The sequence below is a fragment of the Portunus trituberculatus genome, chromosome 41 (assembly GCF_017591435.1).
Source record: "Portunus trituberculatus isolate SZX2019 chromosome 41, ASM1759143v1, whole genome shotgun sequence".
In the NCBI taxonomy this organism is placed as follows: domain Eukaryota; kingdom Metazoa; phylum Arthropoda; class Malacostraca; order Decapoda; family Portunidae; genus Portunus; species Portunus trituberculatus.
The window spans coordinates 9,840,988-9,866,329 of record NC_059295.1 but is presented as its reverse complement, the minus strand read 5'-3'; the positions used below and the strand labels follow the sequence as shown (position 1 = coordinate 9,866,329).

Below are 25,342 nucleotides of genomic sequence, written 5' to 3'. Positions count from 1 at the left end.
GGAGGTTGTGTTGAGTTGATAGAAAGAGGAATTGGGGGAATTTAAGAATCTTCCTATTTAGGATGGATTAAAAACTTTAAGTAAGCAAGAGATTAAAGCTATAGTATGATAGTTTGAGGGATTAGAATGGTCACCCTTTTTAGGAACAGGCTGAATGTTTCCAGGAAGAAGGAAAGTTGAAGTCGATAGGCATAGTTGAAAGAGTTTGGCCAGGCAAGGTGTAAGCAGTTTGTGAGAACAATAGGAGGAACCCCATCAGGTCCATAAGCCTTCTGAGGGTTTAGGGTAGAGAGGGCATGGAAAACATCATTACGAAGAATTTTGATCGAAGTCATGAAATAGTCAGAGGGAGGAGGAGATGGAGGGACAAGCCCAGAATTATCTAAGGTGGAGTTGTTAGGAAAGGTCTGAGAGAAAAGTTCAGCTTTAGAGACAGATGAGATGATAGTGGTGCCATCAGGATAAAATAAAGAAGGGAAAGATGAAGAATCACGTGAAGTTATTGAAGATATTTTGGGCCAGATGCCAGAAGTCACGAGGGGAGTTTGAGTTTGAAAGATTTTGACGTTTTCTATTTATGAAGTAGTGTTTGGCAAGTTGAAGAACAGACTTGGCATGATTCTGGGCAGAAATATAAAGTGCATGAGATTCAGGAGATGAAGGCTCAAGTACCTTTTGTGGGCAACCTCTCTATCATGTATAGCATGAGAACAGGCTGTGTTAAACCAAGGTTAGAAGGTTTAGGTTGAGAAATAGAATAAGGAATGTACACCTCCATACCAGATACTATCACTTCCTTTATGCATTTAGCACACAGAGATGGGTCTCTGACACGGAAATAGTAATAATTCTAGGGAAAATCGGCATAATACCTCCTCAGGTTCCCCCAACTGGCAGAGGTAAAATGCCTGAGGTACCTCCACTTTTAGGGATCCTGAGGAGGGATTGGAGAAATAGGACAAGATACAGAAATGAGATTGTGATCAGAGGAGCCCAACAGAGAAGATAGGGTAACAGCATAAGGAGAAGGATTAGAGGTAAGGAAAAGATCAAGAATGTTGGGCATATCTGTAAGATGGTCAGGAAGACGAGTAAGGTGTTGCATCAGTTGCTCTAGGTTATGGAGGACAGGAAAGTTGAAGGTTAGTTCACCAGGATGGCAAATAAGTTGGTAATGAACATTGAAATCTCCAAGGATGGAATCTCCATGAAAGGGTAGAGGGACAGAATGTGATTCACTTTGGAAGTTAAACAGTCAAAGAATTTACTATAGTTAGAAGAATTAGAAGAGAGATAGACAGCACAGATAAATTTAGTCTAAGATAGTGGAAAACTCGGAAGATTCAAGAGTGTGGGTCTTTAGAGGGCAGGCTGTGACTGCCCCCTTGAGTTCAGACACAAAGGGAAACATTCAGCGAGATCACAACTAGCTTTAATGGAAAGTTTACCGGTCTCCCTGTACTAGTGCTATTAACCTTGCTGGGAGTAAATTATGACTTCAGTAGGTGTCTAATAGCTCCTCCTCCTAGCTAGAAATAATTTATTCCCCCTTTAACAATGCTGGTTATGTGGACCAGTAATGAAAAAAATATGAACTTAAGTGAAGGGGTTGTAATTTAGTTGTTTGGTTGGAGGCTAGGCTTTCCATTCCACCCAGTGAGTATAGACACAACTTTGAACTTGTGTCCATACCTGACTTCCACAGGAATGACAGAACATGGCATCCTAGGATACAATTCCAGATATGTTGTCTGGATAAGGATTTCAGTTTTGGTTTTCTCAGTTGAAAGCATAAATCATATTTGTAATACCTTTGGGTAATTCTGTTTTTGTAGTCTCACTGCCCAGTATTTCAGTGAGATTTTATTGATTTAGATTGGATATTGAATATTACATAACAGTTAGTGCCATATGAAGATAAAATAAAACTATTCTTGTCGTAATCTTAAAGAAGGAAATGGAAAACAAGAGCATTGTATTGTAATGTGGATCATACATTTTACTTTGCTGGGACCTCAATATGAACACAAGATATTAAACATTGACTAATGGACTATAGAAGGGATGATGAAAACAGCTTTCTTTAGTTTTCAGAAATGTATCTGGGGGAAGGTACTAATGAATTGCTATAATGAATGATGAAGTCATGTTTCTAAAGTTGTGAGAGAAATAATTTGGTTTTTAATTCTGATTCTTCAATAATCTGCTGTTGCTGCTAAAGGTGTCTTCTATTCACAGTACTGATCAGCTCTAGGTAATTGATCTGGTTCTGGATCTGATGTGGATATGCTCAGGATAAATAGAACACTTCCAGCCAGTACTGATCAAAACAATAACAACACAAACATGTTGCTGCCCAACTGTTTTATGTGGTAGACTGTTGATGCTCACCATTGTACTCTAAGGAAGTGTCAACGAGGAATGCATCCTACTATACATCTTAGGAAGTTGGACTGCGAATAAGTTCCAGAAACATGTCTGATAAGGCAGCAAGAGACTGGGTTCCATGCCAGGCCACAAATATTGTATGATAAAGTTTCACACAAACCTTTCTTCATATACATACCAAGCTGAAAATACTTGCTGTGGTAAAGATTGGTGAAATGAGAAAATCTTCAGATGTAAGGTGAGGCTAGCCTGGCCTGAGTGCTGACACTAATGACACCATTACTTAGGCACTTATTAATTAGTTTTGACTAACTAAATATTATCTTCCTTGGCTTCATCATGTAGTCTAGTCATTGGTAGAGTTGTTCATGGCCTTTAAACCAAGGCTATGTGTGACTTGTAATATGATGATTATATCCCCTGTTTCTGGTATCTGCTACCATCACTATTCACCAGCAATTTCAGCAAGTATTGTCTGTTATAATGCACCTCTGGATCAGATCACGAATTGGATCACACAGATCTGGCTAATTCCAGATCAAGATAAGAATAGAACACAGCTCATTTGGCCAGATCAGTGGTCTGAAACTGATCACTGTAAATAGAAGGCACCATAATTTACAAATTTTTCTTCATATAGTTATCAGAGTACATCTTATTTGTAAATTGCTATTAATTTGTATTTTATGATAATAAGTGCAAATAATTTCTTGTTTTGTCTATTTCCAGATCTTATTGAAAAAGAGAAGTGTGAAGGAAATACTCAAACTGGAATACAGAAAGATGATTCTGATGATGATTGTATTATGTTAGACAGTTGTTCTGATGAGGAACTGATTCAAGGTCAGGGCACATGCCAAGAACAGATCAATAGTGTGTGCCCCATTACTTTTGTTAGTCCAAATATTGGGTTTGAAGGCTTTCACAGTTCGGAAACATTAAATAATTGCCGGAAGATTCCATACCAGATGAAGTCATTCTTTGATAAGTCAGGGAAAGGAAGTCCATTTCATGATAATGTTGAAGCCCAGGATTCTTCAGACAACAAAAGCAATGCAGAAATTTTATCAGGTGACTGTGGTAGAAGAAGGAGAGCTGCTCTCAAGATTACATCATTCAAAGAAGCTAACCTCAATAGGTGAGTTTTTACTGTATATACGATATTTATGTAAGATTTACTTGTTTACCAGCATTCTTTAATTAATATAGTTTTTCAGGAAAGCTGCCTTGGGTAAATATTTTTTTTTTAAATAATATTGTTTTCATCAGTATCAGCACATTGATGTGTAATGCAAATGATACTACTGTACCTACTGTACTGACAATTGTATGGAAACTACGAGTATCAATGGAGTAAGATCATGTTAACATGCTGTGTTATGAGCATGACGGTCAGTGCAGAGGTTGGCTAGTCACTCACTATGACACCACAAATAATCCTACATACAAAATTACAGAAACATAATGAGTAAAGGATAATAAGTTGTAATGATATGGTGATGATAATAATAATAATAATAATAGTAATAATGATAATAATAAAGGAAAATGAACTCACTATCTCCATGGATATGTACTACACTCAACCCTTCGCTACGTGATTGCCGAAATCACGATAGGTGAAGTGAAGAACCTATGGTAATAAGTCAAAGTGACACTAGGACCTCCAAACTTTTTTTTTTTTTTTTTTACTTTTTGTCCAATTTTTATGCCATATAATAATATAAAAATGAAGAAATAATACATTATAAAAAAATTAACCAAGAATCATACTAACATATTACTTTAAAGCATTTTATTAAGTGTATTTAGACCATATAGGATGCACAGGTATGTGAGACACACACCCGTTTCTGCAAGTCAAATTCATTTAGTGTATTTGAGCATACTTTGTCTATTGAAAGCAGTCTAGCAGTACATTACACAAGCAGAAAACATTTATCTTTCCTTGCGCTCTTCAGTTGGTCTTCCTGTTGCCAGACACTTAACACTTTTTCTGTAGGTGGTGACCCAAAAGCCCTTGCTGTTGCTATAATGCCATGATCCTTGACATAATCTACCACTTGTAGTTGATAGGAGATTATGTAACTCAATATCTTCCTCCTCCTGCCATAACAGTAAGGGTGTTGATGTGTTTTGTTATGATCATGAACTTGCTGCTACTCCTCACCGCTAGATGGCATTGAGTCAGTGTGCCAATCAGCAGATATTTGTAAACATGCGTTACAGCCTCTCAGGTTAGATTGCTTTAATTTTTCTGATAAATAGTTTTAAAGTGATAATACTGGTAATAATAATAATATCAGCAATAAAATAGTGATGAATGCAGTTAGGGTAGGTAGAAGTACTTGAAAAAAGTGTTTCATATATGCCATCAAATCATTGTGGATGATTAGGAGTTAAGGTGGATGGGTAGATTGGAGAAATATGTGATGAACTATTTCTCAATACAAGTATATAGAGAAACTCAACTATCACATAATGTCATAACTTGAGAATTTTTTAATGAAGGGCGCAATAGCAGTAATTTTGTGCACAATATAGACATACGTGCAGTTTTTTTTAAGTATGCGTGATAGTAATAAAACGCGCTAGCAGAAGGCGCAATAGCAGAGGGTTAAAGTATTATGTATCCTAACAAATGTTGCTATACTTAACAGTGGTGTGAGTGCAATTTATCTTTCACTTAGCTGAGTCACAAATATTTATAATTATTACTCTTACTGTATATTGTGGTGTATAAGTCAAGTTTTTTAAGGTAATTTTTTTATGGTCAAAACTAGGAATTGACCTATAGAGTAGATATAAAATAGCAGCCTTCACATATATTTGCACCAGTAACACTAGAACACCAGAAAACAGCTACTGAGCATGGCCTAATGGCTGTATTTACACATGTTATTGTAGTAAGACATGGTAAAAACTGGAAACTGCTACTTATGAGGACTGCACACACTGACACTCAGTAGTAAGTAGGAAGAACAACATACCTACACAATAACGTAGTTTATTACAGTAGAATATTTTATTGATACAAAAGCTAAAAACATGATTGTTTCATAATGAAATGATCATGGATGACTGCTCAGTGCTGCCACCAAGTGATGAGCATTCTGTTCAGCTATTTAGGCATGAAATTATAAGTATAATTTTACGTTCTTAAATATTTTAGATTATTTTAGGTATTATGTTTTTAGCTTTTGTACAATTAAAATATTCTATAGTAATAAACTACAGTATTTGTGTAGATAAGTTATTGTTCATACTAACTGCAGAGTGTCAGTCCCTTGCACAACTTGGCAAAGGAAGAGGCCATCTCCCTGAGCCAGGAGTCCTATCTGGCTTCCCTGAGTCCCTTGCCTATTAACTATTTACTTCACCCTTAAACATATTTCTTTTGGGAGTATGTACAGTCCCCATGAGTAGCAGTTACTTTTGTTTCTTTTGTTCCAATGTTTGAAGCAGGACTGTAGGTGGTTGGACACTTACCATTAGGATTTTAAAAGTAACTGTTTGTCCAATATAATGGTGAAACAGATGAGTACAGAAAAAAGTAAAAACTGAATGCTAGTATATGTTAAAATGCTATAAGTCGGTAGTGTTTTCATTCTGTTTAAATTGTTCTATTTATTTTACTGTAGATAAAACTTAATTTACAACTCAGTACAGGTAACTCGATTTACGCGATAGATGCATTCCAAGAGGCATAGCATATATCAAAATTCGCACGTAAAACAATTATGTAATTCTCATAAGAAACAATAGATAATAGGGGGGATGCGGGATGTGGTCCAAACAAATTCGTACAGAATACTCTTATTTATTTGGCTGAATTAACATGTTTTATTATTTACCATTCTAAATACTAGAAGTGTATTTAAATTAAAGGGAAAAGCAAGAAATAATAAGAGAAAGCAAAAAATATTAAGAGAAAACAACAAAACAAAGAATATGTAAACACAACACTCACTGTGTCACTGCCTTCACCACTTACACCACAGTCAGTCACCATCTTCCTCTGAGCTTTACCACTTTATAAAAAAATCCACCTATCAAAAATAACCCCACATACAGAAGATGATGAAGGACGTTTTGGGGCCATCTTGGTGAATTATAGGCAGATTGAAGAGATTCCATCTGTACTCAGTGCTGGCAGACTGCAAATGAGGCACAAGAAGAGCGAGCGGGAGCTGGATACAAGATTCTTTAACAACATCAGAGCAACCTTGGGCTCATCTGAACCCCAGGAGAAGCTACCAGGGCCGTGGTAGCGCCACAAGCAGTCCGCGTGCACTACCAATGCTCGCTTGTGACCTCTCCTGATCTTGTACGTGACCGCTGAGGGCACGGCCACGACGGTATAGGGCCCCTCTCAGGGGCTCTGCAGCTTCGGGGAGAGGCCACGCCTGCGTCGGGGGTTGTGCAGACACACCCTGTTCGCCTCTGCATACCTGGTGTCTCGCATGTGGTGGTTGTACAGCTCCTTCATAGCGCGACTTGCTGTCCTCAGCTTGTCGCACCGCGAGCCGCTCTGTCTGCGCCTCCTTCAGGTGGGTGGCACTCCGCTGCGCCAGGTCCTCCAGGAAGCCCAGCAGCGGGCCCGCCGCACTCAGCCGCTCTGCCTGCCGCCGCACCTCGGTCCGCTGCACCTCTTCACATGGCCCAACCGGCGTGCCGGTGGGTATATTTCGAGCCTTGTCAGAGAAGTTAGCCAGTAACACAGTGACTAACTCCTTCCCCGCTCCTACGAGGCTCCTTCCAAGTGCCACACCGTCAGCCAGCCGCAGGTCACTCACAGGTTCCACCAGACCCTCGGCCTCCTTCATCACACGTGTTAAACAGCACTGAACGCGGGCCTCGGTGCGTGGGGGCAGCCTCAGTCGCTTCGCGGTAACTACCTCAGCACGCCTGACTTCACGAAGGAAAGGCATGTCATGGCCACGTACCGTCATTCTCTTCTGCCTGAAGTCAACACAGGCGTCCATCCTCGTCAGGTAGTCGTATCCCAGTTAACACTCCTCGTCCAGGTCAGCGATGAAGACCGCCATGTCTTCCTCCACGCCACCTACACGCACACGAGCATTCACCGGACCCAGCAGCGACATGCAGTCCCCCCGTTACTCCACACAGCTGTTGAGGCGAGTCTGGCAACCACTCAGCCTCCACCAGCCCTGGCCACACCAGCGTGTGTGATCTGCGCCGCTGTCCACAGTCATGCGACACAGCCTTCCGTCCACGGCGCCTCTTACCTGCGCACTGCCAACAGTGTAGTGACACTTCACACAAGCCAGGGCACTGGAGTTTTGGCCGGCTGAGAGGTGGCCCCTGCCTTCAGCCCGTAGTCGTTTCCCGCTGACACTACCTCCTTCGGGGTGGGACAAGCGCTGGAGCGATGTCCAGCCCCACCACAGTCCTCGCAGCAAGGCTGAAAGGCAACACAATCAGGCCGGTCGAGAGAGTGCGCCCTTCGCTCCCTCGGGCACCGGGCTCTCACATGCCCCTTCTCACTGCACCGCCCACTGAACGATCCTGAGCTCGCCGCACGTGACGCTGGCCTCCTCTTCCCTTGAGCCTTGCGTCCTCTCACGTCACTGCGGGGCCGGGCGAAGGTAGACAGGGAGCTCGCGGTCTGCATGAAGGCCTCAAACTCCATTGCACGAGCTAAAGCCACTTGCACATCAGCTGGGTGTGCCTGCCTCACATAAATCTGCAGCTGGTGGTCCACCAAGGCATCCAGGAAGGCATCACGCGCCAACATGGTGACCATTTCCTCACCGGCCGTTGGGTACGCCCTTCTCACCAGTGCCTCTACGTCGTGGGCCAGCTGGGACAGCGTCTCGCCCCTCTGCCTTGTCCTCTTCTTCAGCTGGGCACGATACACCTCAGCCTGGTGGCGGTGCCTGAAGCGACGACGCAGTGCCTCAGCAATGTCAGGGAAGGAGGCATGCTGCGTTGGCAGGAGATGGCCAAAAACCTCGATAGCTGGACCCCTGAGAGCTGTGGCCAGCTGCAAGGACTTTTCAGCCTAGTCTCAGCCCTGTGCAGCCGCCAGCAGATCAAACTGGGCAGCATAGGACTCCCAGGCTACCTTACCGTCGTACTTGGCAGGCTTGCGAGACTTGAAGCTGGGGAAAGGCGAGCGAGGCGGTGAGGGTGGAGGTGACAAAGACGGCGCGCGTGCCATGCCGGACGGGAAAGTGAGGGAAGATGGTGGGCAACTTGACACCAACAAACTTGCGTTTTCCAGAGGCCGCAAGGTCGCTGGCGGGCCCCCAGAACCCCTCCATGGGCCCGCTGCTCCAACAAGACCCCAGTCCCCGTCCACGGCACCAGGAGGGGCAGAAGCGACACTCCCAGGGCTCCTGAAACACCATATCCGGTTGGCGCGAAACTGTCTCACTCCTTATGTCTCTCACCTCATTCCGCAGTGCCTGCAGGTCCTTCTCCAGCTCGCCCTTCATTGCTTGCAGATTCTGCTCCTGTTCACCTTGCACACTTTCGCAGGAACGATCGGTGTAATCCTGCACCTCCGCCCTCAAGGAGCCCAGGCTAGACTGCAGCACCTCCATCAACTGCTGTGTGTGTTCTGCCTGCCGCTGTGCCTATTCTGACTGTTGCCGTGCCTGTTCTGACTGTTCTGCTCTCATAGATGCCAGCATAGACATTATCAGCCAGCTGCTCCAACAAGGCCCCAGTCCCTGTCCACGGCACCAGGAGGGGCAGAAGCGACACTCCCAGGGCTCCCGAAACACCCCTTGTCGGGCTATGGACACCCCGCCATATCCAGTTGGCGCCAATCTGTCTCACTCCTTATGTCTCTCACCTCATCCCGCAGCGCCTGCAGGTCCTTCTCCAGCTCGCCCTTCACTGCCTGCAGATTCTGCTCCAGTTCACCTTGCACACTTTCGCAGGAACGATCGGTGTAATCCTGCGCCTCTGCCCTCAAGGAGCCCAGGCTAGACTGCAGCACCTCCATCAACTGCTGTGTGTGTTCTGACTGCTGCCGTGCCTGTTCTGACTGTTGCCGTGCCTTTTCTGACTGTTCTGCCCTCATAGATGCCAGCATAGACATTATCAGCTCGAGCTGGTCGGGCTTCCTCTCACCCGGCTCGGCCTCACCACCACCGCCATTAGCCTCAGCATGCTCCATCACGCTAGCCAATCACAAGCAACCACAAGCACGGTAAAACACAGGACACTAAATCCCACTCCTGACACCACTGTTACCTTCTCACCCGTGGTTGTCTGCTTTGACTGGCTGCGTCAGCTTCGTTCTCAGGGTCCGGAGCACACAGGAGCACATCAACACGAGGCACACAATGGTGGGTAATGGCAGGCAACGCTGGACAGAGAAACACCAGCTTACTCACGTCCTTTTTACTGAGTCCTCAGTTCACAGTACATCACAGGGCAGCCTCCATACACACACACACAGGGCACTCACAGGCATTCCCAGGGGTGGGCACAACAGACCACAACAGCAGGCAGCACGTCTTAATAACAGAGCGTGCGTCTCCCAGTCTTGCCTCGCACGTGCTCTCTTGCATACTCTCTCCCCTGCGCCGCGTGCCAACACTCACAAAAGCCAGCCCGCGCAAAACACACATACGCACATACACACACATTCGTAACAATATCATTATTATTGTTAACATTTAGAAAAATTGCAAATGTAGCCCAATAATGTCATCAAGCAGCCCAAACATATCATGATAATATTAAGTAGCCCAAAAAATCACAGGTAGCGGATTATGAATTTAAGTAGTGCATACCCTTCAAAAGTAGCCCAATCTGCTACTTTTTGCCCAATTTGTGTGGTACAGGGTAGCGGCGGTTTACACTTCCGCCTGACGGGCTGTGGATGAATTTGTGGTGGTGGCAGATTTGACCAGGTGGGTGGCGTGCAAGATATGAATTACCTTTCTGGAGGGCACTGCCTTGTTATTCTCTGCTCTTCTTATTTATTCTATTTTTTTTCTCTTTCATCTTTCTTCTCTTTCATGTTGCTTCATTCTTTGTTTCTTCATTATGTAATATACTTCTACTTCTACGTTCAGGATTACAACAAACAAACACTATAGTTGAAACTCTTAAAATTTAAGAGTAATAATCCCATGTTTGTTTAGAACAGCAAATATTTATAGTATTTTCATTTTTATGCAATTGAGTTTTTAGTTATCTTTGTTACAGGTTAATCTCTATAAATCAAAATACTACTTACAAATTTATTGTATCTTTCTACAGAAAAATGCGACGAGGAGAGAATAATGTAGTCGTTGTAGGAGATTCAAAGAGGGGCAGAGGCAGGAGTGCAAGCAGAGGAAGTATAGTGAAAAGGCAGAGAAAAGGAAGAAGCACTGCAGCAGACAAGGCTATTGAGGGTGAAGAATCCTCATGAATGAGATAATTGTCTTCATCATAACGTCTTGTTGATTTTACGTACTTTATAGAGGCCTCATGCTTTAATGACGTGCTCTCATTATCCTATGTAAAAAGATAAACTGTATAGGTAATACTAGTAGCACATAATCTTTTGATAGAATAGTAATGATGGATTTATATTGGGCTGCAAATTTAGAGTGGCATATTTGTGTACTTTTATAAGAGATAGCAGCACTAAATGTAAATAAAATAATATTGGAGGTACATATGTTAGGATAGTGTAATTTTTCTTTAGTATTCCCAATGCTCAGTTGTAAACTATATCAGTTATGGTTAAGATATCAATTGTTTAAAACATTTAGGGGATTTCTTTATGATGATAATAAAAAGTTGCACAAAAAATGAGAATGGCCTTGGTTGAGTGAGAGTAGGAGATTTTCCCTCAGCATCACAAGGCATGACATCGCTGAGAAGGAAATCAGTTCTTTACTTGCATTATTACTTTGTACAAGGAAAATAGTACACATGGTATATGGTATTTATTGAATCATTTATATTGTTTTTTTTAATTAGATCTTGTACATATTTCTGAAGGTTTTAACAAAACAAATGCTACAATAGGTATGACTTATCTATTTTTGTGAAGGTTTATGCAGGTTTTATCACTAGACCCCAAGAGTATTTTTCTCATTCTCTTCATCATGGTAATTTCCTTTTCTTTTCTTTTCTTTATACATCTCATTCCATTCAATATTATCCTTTGTTTATAATAAATAATTCAACTTTATTTATTTTGTAACCCTTAGAAATGTTTACAAACCATGCAGTTTTAAGTTAGCATGTAAGGATAGAACTTATGAAATAGATGCAAGCAAATCATAATTTACAAATGAGTAAAATTGACCCTTATATATCTAGCCTTGTTTATCCCTTTACTTTATTGTCTTTTAAAAAGAAAGTTCATGCATAAGTAGGAAGAAAGGTATTCTTCCAGACCAGCCAGACACAAGGTCAAAGCTCCTTGGTGTGGATTCTATAATTAATTTTTTTGGTGAACAGGAGCCAGTGTGAAATAAGACAAGTCCCTCTGTGTCTTCATTCTTGTTCAGGAAATATTTCTGATTTTACTCAGTGGACCTGCCTAGTGAGGTTGTTTGATTTATCTGTGACAAAGAAGTGTTCCAGTTAAGAAAATGAATCTACATCTTATAACATTACAAAAAATTAATACAAAATTGCTCGTAGGAATGAGTGAGTATTGGCATAATATTACATGTGACATATTGAAGTGTGGATAGACACTGAAGTAAATGGAATGTTGTTTGGTGACTAAATACTGATCGGATTCATTCTCTCTTCTCAACTTTCTGCTATTGACTTTCATGGTAGTTTTTATTTAACTTTATAATTTTGTGTAATATTTTTGTTTTGCCTGCCTTATTTTTGTTTATCACTAAAGAGTGCAGTGTAGACCATTTCTGGTGTCTTGAAGGAAACACAGACACACGGCATGCTCACAACCTAAATACACACACGAGGACTGCCCTAAACATGCATTAGTGTGGAAAGAAATGACAAAATTGTCATTGGTGATCCCAAAATTTGAACACCTCTTGGGGATGGATTAGATGTATGAGCCCTAACATGTACAGAGAAGAATTATCCTTAAGGCGGGTTCACATGTGTCATTATTATAAGACTGAAATTGCAAGTTGGTAGAGTTTCTGACTGAATATTGGTGACTAGCAACTGGAAAGATCAGTCACAAAACATGACCAACACGTTGGTCTTGTTCAGCCGATTTGCAACTTTGTTTACATTGTGATGTCACAGAGAAAGGTTTAAAAAAGCGGTGTCAATCTAGAGAAAAAGATTGTGGAGTTGGTGAGGGAACAAGAGCACATCTGGGACCCTAAAAGTGAATTCTACAACAAAAAAAATAGCTTATGCAAATCAGCGTTTGATGAGACAACTGCCACTCTCTGATGACTGTTTCCCTCTATGCAGGATGTTGTTGGAGGTGAGGATTTAATACTTGCGATGATTCAATTTGATTGCAATCGTCATCGTCACCAGGAGACGACATCTTGTTGAGTTATTGTTTGTTTACATTCACTTCCCACCAACCAGCTAATACTCCCCAGTTGCTATGTGTGAACATGTTCCAACTAAAAGGACTCAGTCGATACTTCTACTTGCAATATCAGTTGCATATTGACAAGTGTGAACCCGTCTACTATATTAAACCAACTTTTAAACTTCTATATAACAAATAAAAAAAATCTCTCTTCATGATAGTCTTTGGAATGGCAAGTAAATTTAAGAAATTCAGAGAGCTGACATTTGTAAATTGTGATTAGCTGTATTTATTGCATTTCACAAAAAATATGTCTGTACATCAATGTTAGATATAAATAATTTTTTAATTTCACAGAAGAAAATTGTCATTCAGGTTTGTAAACAAGCTTAATATTGATTTTTGGATCAGATTAAGCTCTGGTTTATCAACATTATTTTGCTTTATAATAAAAAGAAAATCAAGAAATCTCATAATTTTGAAAACCATGTAATGTGTGTTGTGGCGATGACAGTGTTAGTGTGACTACTGTATGAATAAGTTTCTATTACATCTTTTTTTTGTTCATTTATCAGATGTCTGTTTTTACTGACATGTTTGTTTTTACTTGTCGGTCTGTTTTATTTTTTACTATTAATCTGTCATAATTCTTAAAGACCTGTCACCTGAAGGCATCTTATTGAGCAGCACTGGTAAGTTTATGTTTGAGATGTAAAGTATTGATGGCAATGTCAAAAGCTAATCAATATCCTCTAACTTATAAAGTCATAAAGTTCATATCATGCAATGCTGCAAGACTGCCAAAGCATTACCACTCAGTCAGGCATTGGGAGGATAGTAGATGAAGGCATCTCTCCTGCACCCACACTTTTTTTTTGTATGGTTTGCATTCTGGTGAAACTAATTGGAGAGATGCAGTGAACATCAGCTTTCAATGTCTGACTACCCGCCCCCCCTAAAAAAAAAAATAAATAAATAAATAAATAAATAAAAAGTAATAAACTGGATTACGTATGTATTTATACCAATCTTGTTAACACTACACAAGCTCAAGATTAATGATAATGAGCCCATGTGATGTTAATCAGCTGAGAGTTGAATACTTTGACGTCAAGGAGATGGGAAAAAAAAAAAAAAAAAACCGCCTGAGCGTGAGAGATCATCTGTGCGCGTCAGTGAAGTAAAGAAAATTAAGTCAGTGTGTCGGTAAGCTGGTTTGCCGTGAGTGACGGTGTATGGGGTGAAGTGACCTTGAAATATCTTGATGTCTGCATATAATAGTAAATGTGAAAACTGTGAAGGGAAGAATAACAAAACTTGACAAATGAATGCACTAAATTTTGATGAATGTATTGCAGACATTTTTAGATTACCTCACAAAAACCATGGAATTCTAAATCACAACTATCAAATAGAACAAAATTATGCATGTCTGATGTAGTGACAAATGTTGGAGAGAGAGAGAGAGAGAGAGAGAGAGAGAGAGAGAGAGAGAGAGAGAGAGAGAGAGAGAGCAAAACATAAGCAATTACTCTTCCATACTCTCGCAGATCTAACTTGAACAGCTGAGGAGGGGAGGAACAATACGACGAAAAAAAAAAAAAAAAAAAAGTGCAGGAAATAATGGAAGGAAATAGAAAGCGGACAGGCGAAATGGTGAACGTGTGGGGAATGCATGAAAGAAACACAGATCGAGATAGTCTTGTGAACTGCTGTACTGAAAATGAACATATTACAAATGGACGCACTTTCTTTTTTCCCCCAAGCGCGGGGTTCATTGCGAGGCAACAGCTTCAGAGAAAACGGAGGGGAATGGGACGCCTGACAGGGAGAACTCCGGAAAAAGGTGTCGGTGTTGGCGTGGAAAAATGTTGCCAGAATCATGCGAAGGGGAGAATGTTGGTCCAGCGACAGAGTAGTATGGAGATAGAATACACGGAGAAGAGAAAAATTACGGCTTGCCTCTATTCACCAGCAACCTGTAGCCTTCGTCCTTGTCTACCTACCAGAGGCAACGACCACATGAAACTTGAGGGAAATGAGTGGGAAGAACTGCCAAACTCCAAACACCAAGTAAACCTTTTCATTACCATACGAAACATTAGTAACCCCTAGAAGTAATGCATGGAGTCATTATAAAGATCTACAAGAAATGAAGTGATTAAAAAAATATATATCAGTCTATTATTTGCATTTTGTACCCAGTTTAACACCAATAACACTGGTCTGCGTTTCAAAACTTTTTTGAAAAGGTCAATGGTTTTCCAACTGATTTATGACCATTTTTGCATGCTGAATTAAAAAATACAGTTTATTTTCCCGGATCAGGTCCGGTTTCTAAGATACTGTCAACTTCTTTTCCAGCATATTTTTCAAAAATATTGCAATCCAAGCGTTTATGGGCTTTGCTTTTGCAAAACCAGATAGTGGGTAACCTTTAATAAATATTTTCATTTCCGTTTTTAGGTCCATAAAAATGGATTGGAAGTGTAAAAAAAACATCCTAATAAGTTTTGTTACATCTGCGGACATGTTATTCTTCCAGACCGTCAAGCAAAAATCACTGATTTTGTGAAGAAGGCATATCACGCTTAATTTGGAGTCAAAATATCTATTGCAAAACATGTGTAGAGAACTTACGGGATTGGAGGAACAAGAAAAGGGAGAGTATACCATTTGGTGAGACCTGAACCTTTCGAAGGAGTCTGCCCAGCCACTGGGTTCTCGTTTTCGAGAGAAACGTCTACTGGCGCCAGGAACAACATTCTATTGATGTCAGGACCGCGAGAGAATTTAGAATTTTTTTTTATGTTTGATGAAGCATCTTCACTGGTTTATTGTAGCAATATTGCTGACCTGATTGAATTACTTGGTCTGAAGTATGATGCTATGGAATGGAGACTTTTCATTGATTCATCTAACAGAAGTCTCAAAGCAGTTTTTCTGAATATCGCAAACAAGTTTTCATCGATCCCTGTTGGGCACTCAGTTGAAATGATAGAATCCCACAAAAGCATGGAACGTCTGTTGTCTGCTCTGAACTACCAGAAACAAATGGTTGATCTGTGGAGATCCTAAAGTTGTTGGACTCATCCTAGGACTTCAAGGTGGTTACACAAAGTATCCATGCTTTCTGTGCTTATGGGATAGCCGTGTTGATGACCAGCATTATGTCAGACAAGAGTGGCCATCAAGACAAGGATTAAAACCTGGGTCACACAACGTTTTGTCCCACCCTTTGGTTGAACCGAGCAAGATATTGCTTCCACCCCTCCACATCAAACTCGGTCTAATGAACAACTTTGTAAAGGCATTGGACAGGGAAGGTGGAGGATTTGCTTTCTTACATCAGAAATTTCAACGAAAAGCATGGAGAAAATTAAGGCAGGAATATTTGATGGTCCTCAAATAAGGGAACTCATCAAGGATACTAGTTTTGATGATGCACTGAATCCTGCTGAACTCTCTGCCTGGTTGTCCCTTAAGTCAGTCATTGCAAACTTCCTTGGCAACCACAGAAGTTCCCAGTATCAGAAGGTGGTTGATGAGTTAATGGAGAATTTCCGCTAACTTGGTGCGCGCATGTCAGTGAAAATGCACTTCCTCCGGTCTCATCTGGACTATTTTCCAGAAAATTGTGGAGACTTCAGTGAAGAACAGGGTGAGTGCTTTCACCAATATATCAGAGTTATGGAGGAACGCTATCAAGGCCGATTGGATGTCAACTTTCTGGCCGACTACTGCTGGTGCCTAAAGAGGGATGCGCAGTCTGCTCAGCACAAACGGAAGCCCCTGAAGAGACCATTCATCCATGAGTAGCTTCCTTAGTTCATTATACTCTTCTTGATATCTATTCAAAATATTTTGTAAGCCTTCTGTGAATAAATCAGTCTAATATTTTCAATATTGCGTTTTATTCACATAGAAATAGATCGGAATTTAGGATATTTTTAATGTGCTAATATTTCATGAACCTGATCTGATTGAGTAAAATGAGCATGATTTTTGGATTCAGTGCAAAAAACTGGTCTAAAATCAGGTATTACAATTATGTTAGACCTTGAAAACATCGCAGACCAGTGTAATGGGACACTTTTTACCTTGAGATTTGTGTATGATTAGACCATTATATTGACATTAGGAAGGGTCTATGGAGGTCAGAATATTAGTGGCCACAGTCATCACATTTCAATCGCCTACAAAAATTTCTGAGGCTGTATAAAATCACCCAACTAGTAAGAAGAATGAATATGGAAACGCGTTATGGTATTCTAGGGCTTAGAGATCGGAAATGACAGTAGAACAAGTAAATATGCCTCAAGAGATCGATAATTTAAAGAAAGGTTTAAAAAATAACACTGAAATAGTTAGTTAAGTGAGAAGCGTGAAGTAAATCGATGAATGACACTGCGGTGAATGGGAGGGTGATGGAATGAAGAACAAGAAAAGCCTACTTAATAACAAAACAGTTTCATCAAAAGTGGGAATAATTGATGAACTAGTTACATCAAGACAAGGAAGCGGATTTGACAGTGAGAGGTGATGTGTGGTGGTTATAGTAGTGTACAAGGAGACTAAAAGAGTAATACTGAAATGCATCCGGGAACTATGTACTATTTTGAGGCTCAACTGTACACGCGGCTGGGGATAACCTACTGAAAATTTTCTAAAAATATGGCAGATCCGTGCATGGGTTGTTTTTATTATTATTATTATTTTTTTTTTTATGTAGCAGCACCGACTAAGGATATCACAACATTGCAATAAAAACAGAGCCACTGAGGTGTGTCCTCGTACAAAGTCAAAGTGTTGGTAAAAAATACAGGATAAGTGTATTGAGGTTGGTCAAAAATACAAAATAAATGTATTGAAACCTACCTCTTGAAAGAGTTCAAGCCATGTGAAAGTGGAAATATAGAAGCACGCAGGGAGTTCCAGAATTTACCAGTTAACATGTTTATCCTTCCTTTACAATGTACCGAACTAGTTTTCTGTTATTAATAAAATCCCAGCATAAACTTTGTCAAACTACAGTAAGATAAATTCGTAAATGGATGGCGAAATAAATTAACCGAGTCTGTATCTTTAAAATATTTCCATACCTTCATCCGGGCACTTTTAACAGGCCCTTTTTTTATTTAATTGATCTAATTATTCATTAATTTTATTTTATTTATTTTTTTGTATTTTCAAGGTGTAGTTGAACTAAGATTCAGCGCTATTAGTAAGAAAATCATCGTAAGAATCCTGCTATCTAAACATCTCTATGGTCTTTCAAACTAGTTTAGGTTGAGAGAGCAGTGTTTCAAAGTTCAAGCCATCAGGAAGGGCTGCTGTTCCAAGGATAGGTACTCTGCAACATTTCTGCGCCACACCTTCACTACGTTCAAAAGGCTCTAGTTGAAGTTAAACGGATTTTGAATTTTTTTTTTTTATGGTTCTAGTGTCAGATTAGCAAGATTTTTACATGTTTAACAGGAGAAACACTCTTGAGGCCCCGGGTAATCATCCTTCTGAAAATAGTTGTGGTGAGAGCCTAAAGTGTTTCTAAATGCGGCCCAGACAGATAATAACAGCCAAGATTACACTGTCTCTTTTTTATGCTGTACCTATTTTCCTGACATTACCATATCGCCCCACACAAATAGAAGTAACCTTACATTATTATATTAACCCCTTCACTACTGGGACACATTCTTACCATGAGTTTTGGAAATGATTTAACGATTTTACTTACATTAGGAAGGGGTCTATGGGATTAATAGCCAGAGTCTATTTTAATCCCAAAATAAGTTTATGAAGTTGTATAAAATCACCAAATAGTAAGCAGAATAACTATGAAAACATGTCCTGGTACTGAAGGGGTTAAAACCTTTCTATTTTTTTATACTATAGCTAAACGAGGTTAGGTTAATATCTCCAACACTACTATACCGGTAAACATCTAATGATTTAACTAGCTAATCTCTGGTTTCTGCTAAAACGTATATCATGAAAAGTCTGAAAACAAAAAGGATACTATTGTTTTATTTACTCGTTCTCTCTGTACATTTCCTTCGCCATCTTTTCCCTCCATTCACTTTCCTGTGTCTTTTCTTTCCTCTCCATCCTCACTCCGCCTAATCTTTCTATACACCTTACGTTTTCTTTGACCCTCACTCCACAACAGCCTTCCCTTCCCTTCTTTTCCCTCTCCTTTCCTTCCCCTCCCTTCTTTTACACCCTTCATTATTGCTTTCCATTAATCTCCCTTCCTTCCAAATTCTTTCTCCAACTAATATACCCTTTCTTATTTTTCCTTCACTATTAACATTAGTTTTCCCGCAGTTCATTCGTACTTTTTTTTCTCTGTCTGTCTGTCTGTCTGTCTGTCTGTCTGTTTGTCTGGTCTGAATCTCTCGCAGTGGTCTAAATGTTAAAAAGACGCCCATACCAGTGGACACATCTGCAGCTACATCCCAGATCTATTCTTGGGAGATGGGCCACATGACATAAATTATTCACTCGCTCCCCTACACATTCACCTTAAACTTCCAATACGTGCACTTTCCTGTTAAAAAAAAAAAAAAAAAGAAAAGAGAAAAAAGCAACTATGCCACAGTAAAGCAAAATATGTTTTCAGTTATTAATGGAGTGTAGAACCGCCCTCTCCCACGCCCCTCAGGAAGAAACAACTCACAGCGGTACAGTACAAGACAGTTAGGTACGCGGGGCCACAGACAATGCGTGCACTACAATCCACAAACAAGTGAGCCTCGCACGCGGGCCGGGACACAATGGTCGTCCGGCCGCTCCTTGACGCCCCCTGAAGAGTCAACATTTACAGTCATTAGAGCGAGGCAATGGTTCTGAAGAGACAAAGCACTGCCGGTTCCTCGTCCCAACAAACAGACGGTTTCCGCCATCTCCTCCTTCTCTTCCTTTCCCCTTCTCTTCCTCTCCCTCCGCCTCCTAATGATCTCCCTCACATTATTGGCCTTCACATTTTCATTTCCTAAAATTTTTCGAGTTATTTTATTATCCTTGTTATTTTTCTATAATGCTCCGCACTCTCGCTATTATTCCATTGCTATTCTATTTCAATTGCCTTGTGTGCATCGTGACCTTAAGGTTGACTTGTCCTTAACTTTACCCTGTGGCATTTTTGTATCCACATTCTTGAGGCGAGCGGGGTCCTGCGAGGCGTAAAGTGAAGAGGTTTGGCAGTCAACGAAGATAAACGACACTGCGCTCCGGACGAGAGGCGGAAGCAGGAGTCAGCGCCGCAGCGAGTGAAACAATGAGCGACGCACAATGGGAGGGAGCGAGGCTGACCCGGGAGCTCTTGTTTTTGTGTGGCCAAATAATTGCTCTGGGCCGGGCGGGAAGAGGGGCGGCAGCCGATGTAAACAAACACACACTTTTGAGGGAACATTTCGAGTCTTTCCACCAGTGTGTGTGTGTGTGTGTGTGTGTGTGTGTGTGTGTGTGTGTGTGTGTGTGTGTGTGTGTGTGTGTGTGTGTGTGTACAAGGCATTGGAATCAGTAAACTCGATTTTTTTTTCTCGAAGTTAGAACCTGAGCTGACTCATGACATTTCTTCTACTTTAGTAAATGTCTGATTTTTCTTCTATTCTATTCTAACAAACAAAAAAGGAAAATATAGTAAATGAACTAAATATATGAAGAAAAGTGGCAAGTATACTTTAAATGATCCTTCAATAAAAAAGAAGAAAACGATTTCGATTGAATAATAAATTAACAATACTACTATAAAAATACACTGTAATATATATATATTTTTTTTTATCATGGAATCATCCTCTTAACTACTTTACTTAGGGAAGACCAACTTTGCTAACGATTCTGCTGTACTGTTTGTTCGCTATTTTTCTTCTAGTGATGCAACAACAACTACTAATATACTCCTGCTCAAGGCATTAATTTTTCCCTATGAAAATTCAAATACTGCATTGTGTTGATGGAAAAAAAAATACTATGGGAGAGAATGAAGAAGTAAAACTATCAACAAGATCCAAGAAGACCCGCTCACTAATGACAACACACACACACACACACACACACACACACACACACACACACACACACACACACACATCTCTGTTGACTCGTGATTTGTTAAAAGTTGTAGCTGCACATTTTGCTGAGGCTGAATGGCAAGACAATATTTGAGTCTCATGAGTGAAACAGTCCTTTCAGGCGCGCTTCAGACAGACGACCGCTGAAATGTATGATCGGGATTTTTGACAAGGCACGCGAGGCTCGGTAAGAACGACCACAAAAGCAAGTCCATCAGGCTCAGGGAGAACGCATGTATAGTATTCTATTGACTGGTTGCTCAGTCCGTCACTGTCTGCTTTCTGTATCCATTTATCTATTTCCACCTTAATTTATCGTGAACTAGCTACAACATTCTTCATAATAATGTGCGGCTGTCACTGGTTACAACCTGAGATTAACTTCAAAGTATGTAATAATTGAAAAAAAAGGAAATACGAATAGCGCGGGTCGTGATACTGATTCTGTCACCCAATCTTTACAAGCAATGCACTCCTTACCACCACCATCACCACTATCTACATCTCGTCCCTCCATTTAAAAAGTCTGCTCAATTAGTTAAACAATCTCTAAAAGTTTTGTTCATGTTCATCACCAGTACGAATAATATGTCACGCATAATCACCTATGCCCACTTAGTTCAGCAACCTCCAGTACAGTTCGTTTTCTACCACCTTTACGAATACCAAGTCCTGCGTGGTCCGCCGCGTGGAAGGCCTTGGCACAATCGAGGCTGCCCTGATGCTGTTTTATTCATCGCTTTGATCATCTCCGGCTGCCGATGCATCAGCCAGCGCACACAGGCTCCCACTCTCTGAACATTTCTAAATTCAAATTGGCTTTCATCATGAGCGTAGTGTCTTAAAGTGAATGATGAGGTGTTCCACAATTTATCTTACTGTATGGCCGCTCTAAATAACGATTATATATACGAAAGCTGCCGCAGAAAAAAAAATATCACTTCACCATACAACGTAACAACACGCAAATCAACACAATAAGCAAACAACAACAAGAAGAAAAAGCAGACTTCCTGGTGCGACCAAAAGAAAACATTACCAACAGCAACAGCGGCAGCAACTCAGCAGCAACAGCAGCAGGAGGAAGAGAAGGGAAGCAGAAAGGGCAGGGCAGCAGAAACGCCACTCTCAACACACTAAATAATGACCCGCTTGGCGACGCCTGGAGGGCTGCGAGAGGTGAATGGCTGCACGACAGAGCGAGGCCTTATTTACGTGCAGTCAAAGTAACCCCGCGGTCGCCTTTGTTGGAAAATCTGGAGGCTCGTCGCTCTGAAAGAAACAGTCGCATCAATGGTCGCCGATCGCCTACCTATTTCGGAGCGACTCTCGCATTTACTCGCCTCCCCTCGATTTCCACTCACATTTACGAATTCCCTCTATAGCCAGTAAAGAGAAGCCTCGCGCACGCTGTCCCAACATTCACCGGGAATTATACCTTTTCCCTCACGATGCAGTGTGCGAATATGACAAAAATAACGAAGAAGTATATGTATAAAAAAAAAAAAAAATGTAATACGAGTTGAAAGAGGACATGTGGCATCCTGGCTGGCTATCCCTTGATGTGCCGGTGGAAGAAGACCAAGTCATCTATACAGAGTCACCTTCAATTAGAATAAAGGCTTGGGGTTCCGATCCCTGGTCTTTCATAGCAAAGGGGGAGCAGCATCCATTAAAAGTATTTGATTCTCTTACCCATTCAGTGAAGGATTAGGAAGAGACGTGTCACGCCGCCCCGCCAGCTGGACATTAGCAATATTAGGCTAATGACGCCCGCCTCTCTCCGGAATGGCTGCCTCCCCACCGCCGCCAGTCCTCCAATCTGAAATTCAACTCTTGCTGATTTATTTACGTATTTACCAGGGGGCGTGCGTTTTACAGGACAGAATGCGAGTCCCGTAGGCCTCGGCGTGACGGAGTGAGCCACCCGCGCCGTGCAGCAGCGTGGAGGCTGACAGACCACCTGGACTTGTAGGCGCCTGTGTGTGTCTCCTGGCTAGTTTTTAAGATGTGTTCAAACATGGTGGATTAAGTACATCAATCCATGCATGCTTTCATGAAGTCATACTTATATTGTATACCTACATTCATTCACACACATCATAGAGAAATACGAATACTGAAGGCCAGACATGCTTATACTTAAAATCGATGACAAGATAATATAGTTCTAAGGCCATTAATCATCTACAGAATACAGAAAGAAAACAGTTCACACACACACACACACACTCATACAGGACAGTAGTGTATCATAATCTACATTTTTGACTGATTAGGACGAATTTGAGAAGGAACAGGAGCAGCGTGTTATCTGATACAAATAAACCTCATTCTAAAAACACGCGTATCCATTTTTTTGTTTTCTTCACAGGAGAGTCAAGGAAAACTACTGGGACACACTTGCGTTTCTTCCTCTTTTTCCCACTTTTCTCCTTTTCTTTACGGGTGGGGAGGTCGGAGTGGCTTTGAGACACCATCACGCCAAAACTCTAATGATATTTCGAATTTGTATGTCCGTCTGTCTGTTTGTCTTTGTCCGTTTATCCGTCTATCATACTCAGTAACTCTCTCTCTCTCTCTCTCTCTCTCTCTCTCTCTCTCACACACACACACACAGTAACCCATAATCTGTCTATTCATGGGTGGCTTTACTTTCTGTGCTCCCAAACCACACCATTCATTCAGGTACATACACAGCCAGTAGCCATCCATCCATCCATCCATCCACCCATTCATTCATACATACATCCACTCTTCCATTCTTCCACCTACTCATTCATACATCTATCCACTCTTCTCCCTTCCACCTACTCATTCTACATCCATCCACTCTTCCATTCTTCCACTCACTCTTTCATCCATCCATCCATCAGACCATACATGCGTACATACATATTCTGTAACGCTGAAAATCAATAAAGTAGACACACGGAATAAAGGGAAGAAAATGAGAGGTGAAAAGTAAATAAGAAATAAAGAAACAGAAGGAATGGAACAAGACATGAAAAATAGAAAAATAAAAAAAAACACGAGAGAAAGAAGAAAAGTAGTAAAGACGGAAAAGAAGAACAAAAAAATAAAAAAACGAGAGAAATTTAATGAAGTAGACAAATGAAGGAGGAAGAAAAGAAAAACCTTGATGCTGAACATACATACATACATACATACATACATACATACACACACATGCATTCATCTATACATAATCTATACATTTGCTTATTCATCTCCAGTTTGAAAATATTAATTCGAACTGTCTTTTTTTCCCGTTTTCTTTAATTTTGAATCTGGGCATTTATAAAAGAACAGCAATAAATATAATGTCATAAAAAGCTGCCAAGTTGTAGAGATAAAAACCAAGACATTTTCTGCCGATTAGATTTTTTTTCTTTAATTTCTTTTGCTGTGTGTGTGTGTGTGTGTGTGTGTGTGTGTGTGTGTGTGTGTGTGTGTGTGTGTGTGTGTGTGTGTGTGTGTGTGTGTTGGTATTTATCCTTTCATCACCTCCCCCCACCATCTCTCTCTCTCTCTCTCTCTCTCTCTCTCTCTCTCTCTCTCTCTCTCTTACACTTACACAAGTCAATATTTTTCTTCCACAATGCAGCCCCTTCCTCTTTCCGTGCCAGGCCCACCCTGCCCCACCCACCCTGCAACCCGCCCACCCACTCACCCACACCACGACAAACCCTCTTGACACCCACTCCACCGTCACCTTATTCATCGCACACGCACACACACACACACACACACACACACACACACACACACTCTCTCTCTCTCTCTCTCTCTCTCTCTCTCTCTCTCTCTCTCTCAACAAAGAATATTACAACGAGCATCATCGTAGTCAAGTTAATGAAAAAAAAAAGTGAAATAATTAAGAGGTTGAGAGGGAACATGAAGAGTAGGAGGAGGAGGAGGAGGAGGAGGAGGAGGAGGAGGAGGAGGAGGAGGAGGAGGAGGAGGAGGAGGAGGAGGAGGAGGAGGAGGGAGGAGGAGGGAGGAGGAGGAGAGGAAGAATGCAGGGAGGAGAGAAGAGAGAGAGAGAGAGAGAGAGAGAGAGAGAGAGAGAGAGAGAGAGAGAGAGAGAGAGAGAGAGAGAGAGAGAGAGAGAGAGAGAGAGAGAGAGAGAGAGAGAGAGAGAGAGAGAGAGAGAGAGAGAGAAAATAAAACGAGAACGAGAGGGGAATGGGAGGAAGTGGCGAACGTGAGGAGAAGAAAGACGAAGAAACAGGAAAGTGAAGGATGGAGGAAAGAGAAACAAGGAGAGATAGACAGAAAGGAGAGAGAGAGAGAGAGAGAGAGAGAGAGAGAGAGAGAGAGAGAGAGAGAGAGAGAGAGAAAGAGAAATAATTGTAGCAGCGGTAACAACAACAAGCACTACAGAAACAACAACAACTCTCCTTGAAATTGAAAC

General features: G+C 41.2%; 2 protein-coding genes across 11 annotated transcripts in view; one reads left to right on the top strand and one right to left on the bottom strand.

Moving 5' to 3' along the window:
* LOC123516622 overlaps window positions 1–11,681 on the top strand; it is a 68,609-nt gene extending 56,928 nt beyond the window's left edge. For both annotated transcript variants that reach the window (XM_045276182.1, XM_045276184.1), the window contains exons 10-11: window positions 3,118–3,526; window positions 10,633–11,681. In XM_045276182.1, the coding sequence (XP_045132117.1) occupies window positions 3,118–3,526; window positions 10,633–10,786 (563 nt within the window). In that variant the 3' untranslated portion in view covers window positions 10,787–11,681. The remainder of the gene's footprint in view (window positions 1–3,117; window positions 3,527–10,632) is intronic.
* Window positions 1–25,342, bottom strand: part of LOC123516623 — a 162,087-nt gene that overhangs the window by 985 nt on the left and 135,760 nt on the right. For 6 of the 9 annotated variants that reach the window (XR_006678261.1, XR_006678258.1, XR_006678264.1 and 3 more), the window contains one exon: window positions 22,621–22,747. The exons of 1 other annotated variant lie outside the window; for it this stretch is intronic. The gene's annotated coding sequence lies outside the window, so the exon portion shown is untranslated. Of the gene's footprint in view, window positions 1–11,416; window positions 11,934–22,073; window positions 22,198–22,620; window positions 22,748–25,342 lie in introns of those variants that run through there. 2 more of the 9 variants (XR_006678260.1, XR_006678265.1) reach the window with 2 other exon arrangements.